Genomic DNA, 12,828 nt, shown 5'->3' with positions numbered 1-12,828 from the left:
TCTCCCGCTCCACGGTGCAGTTTTCACCACGTCTCACTTAATGGCTGGTGGGCGATTTGTTTGAAGTGCAGTTGTGGGAGATACTTCTATATGCGCTCGCCACACTCGCTGTATACTACACGCTGAACTAAAATACAAGCATTCTGCGAAAGGGAACGTCTGCCGTGTGGAAATGTATTTAGTATATATGCAGAATTACAACTTGCAGTGACGGTTGTTACATCGGAACGACTACAAAACATGATCGAGCAATCACTTTTTGTCCGTGTTTGAGAAAGCGTCACAGTTTCTCATTTTGTATTGTTAGATCAGACAAGCTGAAGACGTCTTTACTTTTGTTCATATTTTCTTTCTCCTTGAAGTGTTTTTTCTCTTGACAAATTTCAAAGTAAATAACTGAGACCTATTTTTGCATTGCTTGTGCTTAGACAAACTATGACAAAAGGGTCTCTCTCAGTCTTTCAGTCTCTCAGTGGTTTGAGAGCTTCCCCACTAATTCCCCCTGAGGTCTATGGTTCAATCACCAACTCCAACCAGTATCAATATTGCATCAATATTTTAGCGATTGTGCAGCCCTACACTTCACCCCTTCTTTGTGTGAAAGTGTGCGAACGCGGGACCGTCAGTCTATGGTTAAGGTGCATTTTATTGTACTGTAAGATGCCTGACCTGCTCTGTTTGTAGTGCTTGTTTTGTCCTTCTGCATGTTTAATGTTTATATGCACTAAATCTAGTGTCTCTCCATCGACAGATCTTCAGACTTGGTCAGGACTACTTTAGCTGGAGGATTTTACCCATTTTTCATTCTTGTGTTTGTCTACTTTTGAAGTCACAACTGCCTTGGGGTAGTTTACCACCGCAGCGAGGGGAACGAATGAATAATTCAATGCAAAGCGATTGGAGTATCCAAGGCGGGTATATGAAAAGTGTTATTTTGAAGTTATGCAACATTAGTGAGTGAGTTTTTTGTGGATAACAAAGGAATGAATAGAAACATTTAAATATTCCAATCAAGGAGAAATAAGATGTACTTTTAAGCAGTGGTGGAAGTAGTACCTATTTAAACATGTAATGAGCAAAAAGTATTTCACACAGATTTTGAGACAAATAATTTTGTACATCTTTTGTCAACAAAGGTCAATTTTAAGCAATTGTTTCTAGTCAGTATTTTCTTTGTGTATATTTTTGTTTGCCTAAAGCTGGGGCTTGAACTCCAAACCTTTACACAGGATGTCATTATGAACACGCTAAACAATACCCCCCGCAAACCACACCAAATTGTGATTTTACTTTTATACAGTACTTTTGTCCAGTTGACATTTACAAGCATGTTTGAGCATTTATCTGGAGAATCCAAAGAATATTGTTTACAATTTTAATTTTTTCCACATCACTCTCCCTTATAAACGCAATATTGTGACAGTTACACACTTTAAATAGTGACCAGCCACCACATAGATACAGTAAATACAACACCTTCTCCAGCTTTCACAATGAGACCTGCTTTAGACCCACACATGTTCCGTTGTAGGCGACTCGTGCATCTATTCTTGGATAACGCTCCTCTGACAATTCTCTCTCCTCCTGCTCTTTTTAATCCCAACTGTACTGTGAATGTCGGAGCAGCTTTTTCTTTCTTCTCAAAGCTTCTCCTGTGTCTTTGTGTCTTCCGCAGAGTACACGGACAGCAGTTTGTCATCGTGGGTGAACAAGGAGCGCTTCCAAGGGTACCTCCAAATCGATGGCTTCACGCTGTACGAGCTGGGAGAAACAGGTGGGCCGTGCCGGCATTCTTCACTGTCCAATCTGCCCGGACATACACGGGATATACTGTCCCCATACGCCTCTGTTAGGTTTGCTGCATTGTGGTGTGTCCTTGTGTAGGTTATGGTGCGGCTGGCTTTTTTCTAATACGAATGAATTAATGTAGCCGGTTGATTAAAAACAATCAAATCAGAATCACAATTATTAAGGTTCTAGAACGTCATCTGCAACAACAAAAGGCCCAATTAGTTTAACTTTTCATATTTTTTCCTCAAATAGTAATGCTGGATGTGTTTAACTTGCGCATTCTGAAGTGATTCTTGATTTTTGAAACATGAATAAATCTAATCACAGCCGCAACACTTGAAAATCTCTATTCGATTGTTTTTTTTCCCCAAACACATGCAGAGTGGACCGCCGACGCTCAGTCAATCCTAGCAGCATTTCCATCTTTTTTTTTTCTGGGTTTTCGATAGCTAAGATACTTAAAAGCGGAAAGTGAGCTACAATTTCATTTTGTCACAAAATACTGCTTCTAATATATTTTGATGGAGGAAATAAAATGTGCTCGTGGCAAAGGCGGTTAGTGCTCTTGCCTCCCAAGGAGATCATGGGTTCGATTCCCAACATCACATGATCTCTCTGTGTTACCCGCGACCCCGAAAGGGAACAAGCGGTAGAAAATGGATGGATGGATGGATGGAAATAAATAAAATGTGCTCATTTACAACGTTTGAACTGTAAGAAATACCACATCGATTTTAATGACACATTTTCAGGAGCCTGGGACCGATCCAAGCGTTCATAATCCTGTTATGGCGTTTTGAGTTCAACCAAACAATATAGTTGACTGAACTTAAAAACAATTTGGCTAATGCTAACTGCTCGTGACTTAATGTGATTTGAAAAGGACATCACAAATCCGCTGCAGTTCTAACTAAGTCAGATCTTTATGGACAGATTGTGTTAAAACAAAGCTGAGATTAATGTCTAACTTCAGACAGAGCAGTGCCTCCAGTTAGCTCATGTTGATGACATCATGTGGAAGGCATCAGTACTTGAACAACAACCAAAACACCTGGTTCTCCTCCTGAGTGGCTCCAGCTCCACTGTCTATCTCGCTCCGTCTGTCCATCTGAGGCAGTCAGATCTTTCCTTCACTCTGGAACTCCTCCAGGTTTATACTTTTTTTGTTAGTTTTTTTTTTGTGGGACATTTGTCTAAGAACACGGGATGCTGGGACATTGCCAAGTCCCTATGAACATTGTTTTATCTGTGCAATTCTGGAGGGAAAAAAATACTTTTGGTAACTTGCAGTTAAAAAAAAATAAGTAAAAATTGAAGAAACAAAAATTTGTCCTGGTCTTTTGAAGGTAATTTATGATATTATCAAACATGATTTCTTGACTTTTTCTTGTATTTATTTTCTCTTAGGTGGTCATTACTTATAGCTTTTAAAAAGCTAAAAGTTTTAGCCAGTCAATATTGATTACAAATGCATTTCTAATACACAGTATTGTATATTTTTAACTGGTTCAGTGCATATATACATCACTTGACTTCAAATATGCCTCTTTTGTAATTTTGATGAATGCATGTTGCCACATTATCTATTTTTGAAACCAGCAGCTACTCTATAATAATAGTCAATTCAATTCAGTGTCAATAGAAGCTTCAGTTTACTTTCAAATAAAGCTATAAAAGTTGACATACTTGCTTTTATTCTGCTTGACCCTCTGTCTAAACGTTTAACATTTACCTCCCCACTATTCAACGCCAACTCTTCAATCTACCCCATACCGGTTGTAATTAAAAGCACACACTTTAGCCGTGTGGAGCGCTTCTATTTAAATGAGCTATATATTTAATACTGGAACATTACACTATTATGTTCCAAAGCTCCCGCTGTGCGTTCTGTACTTGTAACTAAACTTGTAACATGAACTGTCGCCTTAATGGAACTAAATTAATGCTGTGAGATGAGAAAAAAGTACCTTCAAATGTCAGGTCAGCCATTTTGTTTTAAATCAATGTCATGGTTTCCCTTGAACAAAATGTAACGTGATCTGATGTTATAGTTCAGAACTTGTGGATTGGCATGCAATATAAGCACTTATCTAATTATAGCATACCTTAGTATTGCATGTGCCCAAACTAAATATTGTCCTGTGTTAATCGTCAGCTTAATGGCACTGAAATGATGCCTTGTGCTTTCCTTATTAAATCAGGGATTTTGTCCCTTTTGAATGTCGTATTGACACTCACAGTTCCAGCCTTACTTTACTGTAAATACTACAATCTTATGAGATGTGAGCTATGGGATTAATGTATTGACTAACCATAGTGTTTTACAATTCTGATGATGGAGTTATGGTCTATGATTTTCAGTTCAAAATGCATCTGAATCATATTTCACAATCGCTCTGTGTGGGTGTGGGTTGGCGGTATTCTGCCACAGCTTTAGCTCATAGAATTATGTGTGAAAACATGTGTGACTCAAAATCTATGGCACCTTTAATTTCTTTACAGACTGGCTATATTTATTGTTGTGACTTGTGATTGTTTTAGTTGGATGAACCCTCAGTGCAAACTAGGGCTTCAAGATTAGGCACAATCAAATCTAAATTGTAGTTTAATTGATCGCTACAAACATGTTTCCGCTGTTTTGCTAAGGAGCGAATCAATACAGGTCGAATGTGCTTCCACTGACTTAAGTGAATCCTACCCACCTGTTTAATCGATCCAAATCGGACCCCGCTCGGTTGTAGCTGCTTCACGTTTGGTGAAGTGAAGACAAGACGGCAAAAACAGAAAATGGTACTTTCACCTCAAACCGTAACTTGATCTTGTGATAAACCGCTGTATTTCCAGTGATGATAGTTTATTTTACTAAGGAATTCGGTTCAACGTATAAAGCTAGTGCTTGTAAGCAACAGCTGTTTCCTGAACAGAAACATTATATTTCCTGTGCATAATGCACCTAACATCTACCAAACCTAATGCATTACATAAAGAAATGTGAAACCGCAGCATCGAAGTGCAAAGAAGTGGAAAAAATGCAGAAAAAGCTGACTACAAACTGGAAGTAGTTTTCTGTTTACTCTAGCATTAGCCATGTCCCACAGCTCCACGAACCTGGAATCACTATTTATTTTTGTGTGCGTGGCCTTAGGATGTAAAAAGTATAATTGAGGTATGATTTTATTTATTAAGGTGTCGTAGCAGACCTCTGCCCATGGACCCAGAACCAGGCCCCAAGCACGGAAATGCATTCAGCAAAGCACTCGAAGGCAAACCGGTCTGAGGGATGATATTCTGTTTAATACTGTCAAAAATCTGCTAACCCTGTAGTTTAGACCTTTGCAAACACGGTCGAAAACACATGGGGTTCTTGTAATAGTTTAGCAGGTCAGAATTCAGCCTCCTCTCAAGCGTGAATGTTTCTAAAATGTGATCTTTGAACTGAGTCCTAATCTCGGTGTTTGTCAGAAAAATGCCGTTGGATTTTTTTTTTACCAAATTGCTCAATCCTGTAGTGTCAAGAACAGGACAAGCATGAAAGAACAGTCATGCTTGTCACAGAACAGCCCCATAAAGTCCTAGATTCCTGGATTTTGCTGTCGTAATGTAAGAGTTAAATACAAAGTGATATTCAACACAGTTTAACAGATACCGGTACTTCAAATGGTTGGCCTGTCACGATAGGATTACTAGGATTATCCAGCTTTATGGTTGTTGTGTCATAGAGTCATTTCAGTCATTTCAGTATCATAATTGATCGTGATATTTTCTGTAGCAATATATCATCCTTCAGAATGTGTTGTCGTGGTCTACGTTTTTGCTTGTTTCATGATATCATCTGAATACTGTCAACGGGGTAATTTAGATATTCTTTTTTGTCTCTATCGCTCATTAGCTGCACTATTTGAATGTTTTTCGTAGAATCAGACTCATAGTTGGCACTGTATATACGAATGTTAAGCAGTTGACCTGTGCTGTAACAGAAACCCAGCTCAGGGCGGTGTTATGCTGCAGCTTTAACCTCGGGGTCGTCCGCTCTGAGCCTAAAAGCACAAAGGGTGAAGCTCATTCCACAGGAAAGAGCTGGGCATCTCCTAATGAGCTTTTTGCCAGTCATATTTAACGAAGTCTGCTTTAGCCACTTGTAATAAAGGAGCATCATTAGAGCTAGAGGAATTATCAGCAATGTTACCACAGCAACCAAAATCGGGAGTATGTGCGGGGAAAATTAAATGAATAATGATATTTTAGAAGTTCATGACAAAATTACACTCTGATTAAATGCTCACATTTTTAACACATCCAGGAGCGTTACCATTGGAAAAACTGCTACATCGTATTTCAGAACATGTGTAAGTCCAAACGGGGTTAGTACTTTATTTTTTTTAACATAAGACTTGCTTGCAGTGGAAATTCTGTAACTTAAAGCAGCCCTGTAACTGAGGTGGAATGTCTCCTGCAGGATTCCATGGAAATGGAAAATGAAAACCATACTGTGCAACATGTGGCAACCTGGCCAGCTGCATGAAATCTCTCAATTTTCACACATTTTGAGAATCCATCTAGTTGGGCTCTTGCTATTGCATTCGATTGTGATCGTGCCAGAACCACTTGAGGTGCGTAGACTGGACCAATCACAGGGCAGCACCCTAAACTGCCCAATTTGTTTTTTAAAAATGTGCACATAGTCACTTTGTGCAACAAAACTTAGATTTCTCAGCTTGTTCTGTTGTTGTGACGCTACAACCAATTGGCATTGAATATTTGTTTGATCGTATGGATCTCTTTCAGTGAGAGCCTTTCCAGATTGTGTAGTGCACTGAACTGAGTTCTACAAGTCAAGTTAATAACTAATATAGCCCAAGGAACATTTCCATGGAGTCAAGCAGGTAGCCAAGTACGAGTTTGTGGAGATGCTTACACTCACAGTAAGGGTAAAAGACATCCCTGACCTAAAAAAAAACAAACATGCTTTTAATTATTTTTTTCCCCCAAGGCCTGGCTGTTGCTATAATCCCATCAGTGACCACTACTGACCACTGGAGGGCAGGCTGGCACTCTAACCTAGACCAAAATGCAACTCTTGACATAGATTTAATGACCTTTCATATGTCTAGTTGAAGATTGAAATGAAACCAGGGAGTTCAATATGAAGATTGGTTGCATTTTAAGGGGGGTATTTACGATTGTGTATATTTTAATTTCATCATTAATCTCTGTTTTATAAAGTTTGAGAGGCTTGAATGAAGTGTGTGTGAGAACGTGTTGGTGGTGGTCCAAGAAGCGGCTTGAAACTTTACTTTTAGCAACAGTGTTTTTTTATTTATTTTTTTATATAGTGATCGTATAAGTCAAAGATCGCTGTACCTGACAGCCATCTGGCATTGAAGGATGGGTCGAATGCAGAGAATCAATTTCCCTCATGAGGAATTAATAAAGTACACCTTAACTTTAATATCTTTGGAGATACGCAGGTGTCGGACCCCCCACCAGAGACAGTGCACCTTTAATTGTGTGTAATTATTTCTTTAATGTTCTGTCCTTTCACACGTGCCTCTCACGCACCATTTCATGTGTTCTGTGTCATTTTGTAATTTGCCACCCGTCTGTCTCCTTCAGGCAAACTGGTGGCCATCGCAGTCATCAACGAGAAGGACCCCACGGAGGAGAGTGGCAGGTACAGAGAAGCCTGAAATTAAAACGCTACAAAAACCCCAGCGGCCTGTAATCCCCACGCCACCGCAACAGGCGCATTTAACTGCTCTCAAATAAAGATACAAAGTGCCAGTTATTGTTCCACGCTAGCCACAAATTGCATGCGTGGGCTAAAAATAAGGTCACGCTGCCATCTTATGTGGCATTTCAATCGCTTCTTATTTGCTTTCAGATTAAAGGGCTGGATCCAGAGGGTGGCGAAGGAGTACAGAGAAGATTTTAACAGGTAAAGCATGCACGGATGTAGAGGTCGAACCCGAATTTTGAACATTGGTTGCAGGGCGCTCACAAGGGAGAAATAGTATTCACCACGCAGCCTTTGTCAGGGGCACGTCTTGGTTTTAATTTGTTTTGTTTTTTCTCACCAAGGTTCAGTGCAAAGGTAATTATGCAAAATGTCAGCTTCCAAATATAGGTGTTCTTTTCTGCTGTCAGTCAAAGCCCCGGCTCGGCAGCTCGTATTAATGCATAATGTTCTGTTTCCGCCGTGCGCTGGGTGAGCCGTAACGAGCGCGGATGAGTTGCAGATTTAAAAACGACGCTCTGAGGGGACCTAGTTATTAAAAACAAAAAATAAACTGCTTTTGTATTTGTTTTTTTTGCATTGGAATCCTGTTCATGGCTGTGACTCAAAAGTTACAATATTTAGTTGAAATGTATACTAAAAAATGAGGACTGTTGCCAAAGCAAGTCCATAACAGGAAATGGTCACGTGACTCAAACCCACATATAGTTTTCACATGGTTCAGTTTAGTTTAGCTTTCTTTTTAATTTCTTATTCGAATTGAGTTTTTACTTGATTTGTATTTGTTAAGTTTAGGTTAGGTTTGTGTGTTTTTAAAATGTATTGGGTAAATGTTAGTCCTGAGTATTCTAAAGTCCGGTGTCCACTGCACATGTTTTTTATTTCATCCTAAAGATTTGTGGATGTCACACTATAAGACGTAAGAAATTTAAAATGGTCAAATTAGCTGAGGTTGGCGCTACGTGCTAACAAGGGTTTTGCGCTCAGAAAGTTGGTAGGTGAAATACAAACGTGTGAGACTGGTTCCGTTCACAGTTGTCGTAGATTAATAAATCGTGATAATGTATAAATATCAGACACTCCATCTATCCATCCATTTTCTACCGCTTGTTCCCTTTCGGGGTCGCAGGTGACTGACACTGCTCGATATAAATTGCAGCTCGTCTTTAGTCGTGCAATAGTTGTCCCTGTGTCACAGTGATATGTACAGTATGACCCGTTTCTTATAATGGACACCTGGCTTAAAGGCGCAATGGACGATTTTTCTGCGATTTGAGAACGCAGGCGGAAGTGCACATTCCACTCCCCCGTGTGGACTGATACAACACACACGTGCGTTTGTTTATTAGCGCAACGGATCGCGTCGCAGCTCGTCTCCCATAGGTTTCCGTCTTCTGAGTCAGCTCGAACTGTCTTTCTCTGTCTTCATTTTATTCCGTACACTGAGGGAACTATATTATCATAGATCAATGCGCTTAGACATGCGGAAACGTTGGGACGAGCCGCACGAGGCTGCAGTTGAGCGGTAGGTGCGTTTTATGATTGATACGTGGCAGGACTAATTGGCAGTCCACGCCATGAGGAAATAAGACTCGGATTTGGGCCAAAAAAATCATCCATTCAACCTTAAGATTGCATATGAATTCTGTTTCTGCTTCAGGCAACAAAAAGCACACAAAAAGCTCGCCAATCAACCAATCTTGAGCTGGAGCCGTGATGGGAGGAGAGGCATTTAGTTTCCATGGTGCTATTGTTACACAGCTTTGTTTAAAACTCCAGCTGCAAAACTTTGATTGAGAGGTCAATCAATACTGCTGCAGGTCATAAACAACAATACATGAACTTCCACAAACAAGTTCAGAGTTCAAGGTCAAAAACTATTTTATAACTATAGATACAATTTTATATTGCAGAGAGATTTTGGTGAAACATAAATATATTGTCTCACGTTCACTGCACTGTAAGTTAAGTATGTCCACCCCCGATATTGTTGCATCCCCTCTGTACTTTTACTTCAGCTTTGAGACACATATTATGCTAAATGTACTTTTTGGAGCTTTTAACCATGTTCCGTCATCAAAACATACCGTACCTGGAGTTGTAATTGTTTTCATCCATGCAAGTCTGCTCTTCTTCTTCTTCTTTGGTGTTTTATGCCAGTTGGTATCCAAGTGTTACATTACTGCCCCTAATGCTAATCCTGTTTAGTAAGTCCTCTCCGCTCTGACAAAAACACCCCAAATTTGATGTCATAGGTAGAGCTCAGAGATTTTCTGCAATGATTTAAATTCCATAAATATTGCCTCGTTCTAATGACTTCTGCCGTCAAAATAGTGTTCATCACAACCGTATGCCTGCATTAGTATGCCATGGCAATCTAGGTTTGTATGTTCCCTCCGTCAAATCTACCTGTTGCAGAGGGATTTACAGATAAAAAGTAATGTGTGCTTGTTGTAGACTCATTTTTCACGTTCTAAAACATGAAACGCCAAAGCAAAGGTACTCTATTGCATGTTTAAAGGCTAATAACAATACAAACAATAATGTATCATATGTGCACTCTAACAAACATGTCTCCTCGGGTGAAGATGAACTTGCTCCGCTCTTGCAAGCTTCCTCTTTGAACACATCATTACAACAAAAAACTAAATTCGATCCTGTTTTGTTCCGCTTAAGTTTCTGAAAATGTTCCCTATTACCGCCTCCCCCCCGACGCTTTTGAATAAAGGTGTACGCCAGCGCAGTGATCAAAGCCCCCTCCTCTCTCCAGGCATTCCTATTAGCGCTAAAGGGAATTACACAGATCCCTATCTTCAATTAGACAGCCATCCGACACGCTACGCTAGCTAGTTGTGTTTTTTTTTTTTTTTTGAAGACTGGCGAGCCCGAGATCCCCACTGAGATCAGAGCCCTCGCAACGCACCTAGACTCCACGCGTAATTACACGGCAGGCGCCCCTATCGCCCCCGGCTGGTGGGAGGGGGGTGCAGCACTCTAACGTTGATTGATGTCTGAATTGGAATAAGAGCATGCCCGTTCAAAGAGGTAATAAATGTCATGATATTTAGCTGGGTTTGGCCGTGCAGGGGAGAGTGTCGGCGAATGCAAAATGCACTCTGCGAGATTAGCCAGCGCAGAGGGGGATTAAAATACATATGAGAGCCTGGAAGTGACAGTTGCTGGGTGACGGTGGATTCGGGCCACTTGAGTCAGTTTGCAGGCAGAGCTTTGAGAGCATAAAGTAGAAAATGGTTTCGCTTGATCCCGGCCTAGCACTAAATAGGATTGTAGTGATCACACTTTGTCACACTTTGTCATATATTGTGACAGAAATAACGACTGAAGTGATTACAATTAACAATAATATCCTAATAATCACAACTTTGACTAAGAATAAAGTTTAATAATCCAAATAAAGCGTTTAACTCGTCTTATTTAAATAATTAACTGAAATAAACATTATGGCTCATCATGGTTTTGTTCATGAAAGAGAATTCAGAGAAAACCGATAGCTGATGAGCTCTGGTGATCGTTTAGGCTGATTTTGATTTACATTTTTGCTCTCTACCTTGTTCCGGAAGCCCGTCTGAGCGCTGCTATATGACGTAATCCTTCTTCTGGTTGTATTAGTGAACATAGAGAGAAAATAAGTTCTACACAGACTAAAAAGCCGTTTTCGGGCCGCCCAGTGCATTGTTGACTTGTTGGTCACATGAACATTGGACATTTTACACAAATCAATCTACTTTATAGCATATTTTATTCGGCAAGACTTTTCCCTCATTCTCCATCTAAACCAACGGAATTCCCACTGGACCGGAAGTGCCATTACAACGGTAGTGCTAATACGTTGAAAAAAGGTGAAAAAGTGTTCAGGGTGGGAAAATGCAAATATCGGGCCAGTAAATATTCCAATGAATTATTTTTGTTGTAGGTTAGAAAGAGTCATAAATGTTTTAAGAAGGAGTTGTTCCAATACCACGGAGTACTCTAACCAACTGGCTCTTTTGGTACTTGTCCCAATTGGTACTTGATTTGAGTCCAAAATCCTTAAATACATTTATTTATCCAATTTCAAATACCGCCAGTCTGAATCATTTTGTACACAAAAACAATTGGCTTGTCCTTATTTGTATATTCATCAATGATTTTATTTCTTATTTGAGTTTCAATTTAGGTTAGCATTAGCACTGAAACGCGAAAAGCAATCTTAAAAAACACAGTATAAAGTAGGGGTCGAGTATATGATAAAAATAAAATCATATTGGTAAATTTATATTGCCTTGAAGAGCAAATTATCTGCTGCTTCAGAAAGTTCACAATTCATTGCAATTGGTTAAATCCAACTGTCACTCATTTGGAGTCTTACTGAGGCTGACCAATAGGAGGAATGGGTGAGAAAGGGTGGGTTTACTCATTCAATGGAAAATTACTGAATCACGATAAGTTGATATAACTAAAGAAACACTGTCATTGTCAAAATGATAAGATAATTATTCAGTTATTATTTATCCCCGTATTGCCCAACCCTACCATAACGTGCGGTCTGTGATTACCCACCCATGACTTCACGTCCGCCACGTTACCTTGTGGCGAATGCTACTGCTAACACTTGTGCAGCTTGAAAACTGACTTTAGAGGTTCTGAAGACTACAGTAACTACTAAAAATAGAAATAATGACAGAAAAGAGATCTGTGTTACCGCCTTAATGCCATTTAGCATTTGGAGTGGAAGCAGAACTTTGGTCAAATTAACTGACAGCAGCAGCACTCTGAGTTTATTTTACAAAATTAACCTTGCGCTCTGAGGATGAACATCTTTTTTACAGGTCTCAGTGATTTTTATCCACACACTGAGGTATCAGACGGGTATCGGAACAAGGTTATAGGTGGTTATAGGTGCAACAGCGGCTCAATGGTTAATGATCATCCATTTTGTTTGCTCATTTTAAACATGATATTTTCCATGGTGCGTTCTACCTGTTCATTATCAAATTGTTCACAGAAACGGTTAAAGTTCTAAACAGTGAAAGGTCAGAATGAAGTATGTCTCCTTTCAGTGGTATTGCAATCATTTATCAGATGCCCTTTCAGACTTCACAGCCAAGCGCCGCACTTCCACTCGGAGCCTGAGTGGGTTGTGTCCACCAAATTTCTCCTTTCTTTTTCTGACCTTTCCTGAATGTTACATAAAAATCTACACGTCCCACTTACTGTTGCTGCTAACAGACAAAATTGGTTCATATAGATGCAAATGTGCCGCTTATTTTTATGACCATTTTCTTTCTTTTGTCTAAAACATA

The 12,828-nt window shown here is 39.7% G+C and overlaps 1 protein-coding gene across 2 annotated transcripts in view; it reads left to right on the top strand.

Moving 5' to 3' along the window:
* LOC140364797 (protein disulfide-isomerase TMX3-like) overlaps nt 1-12,828 on the top strand; it is a 92,309-nt gene that overhangs the window by 41,135 nt on the left and 38,346 nt on the right. For both annotated transcript variants that reach the window (XM_072451160.1, XM_072451159.1), the window contains exons 10-12: nt 1,676-1,774; nt 7,405-7,462; nt 7,673-7,726. In XM_072451160.1, coding sequence (XP_072307261.1) covers nt 1,676-1,774; nt 7,405-7,462; nt 7,673-7,726 — 211 coding nt within the window. The remainder of the gene's footprint in view (nt 1-1,675; nt 1,775-7,404; nt 7,463-7,672; nt 7,727-12,828) is intronic.

This window comes from Eucyclogobius newberryi, unplaced genomic scaffold, assembly GCF_026437365.1.
Source record: "Eucyclogobius newberryi isolate DKJ021-1_F unplaced genomic scaffold, fEucNew1.0.hap1 SCAF_18, whole genome shotgun sequence".
Taxonomy (NCBI): domain Eukaryota; kingdom Metazoa; phylum Chordata; class Actinopteri; order Gobiiformes; family Gobiidae; genus Eucyclogobius; species Eucyclogobius newberryi.
The sequence above is the reverse complement of the archived record's forward strand: the minus strand, read 5'-3'. Positions and strand labels throughout refer to the sequence as shown.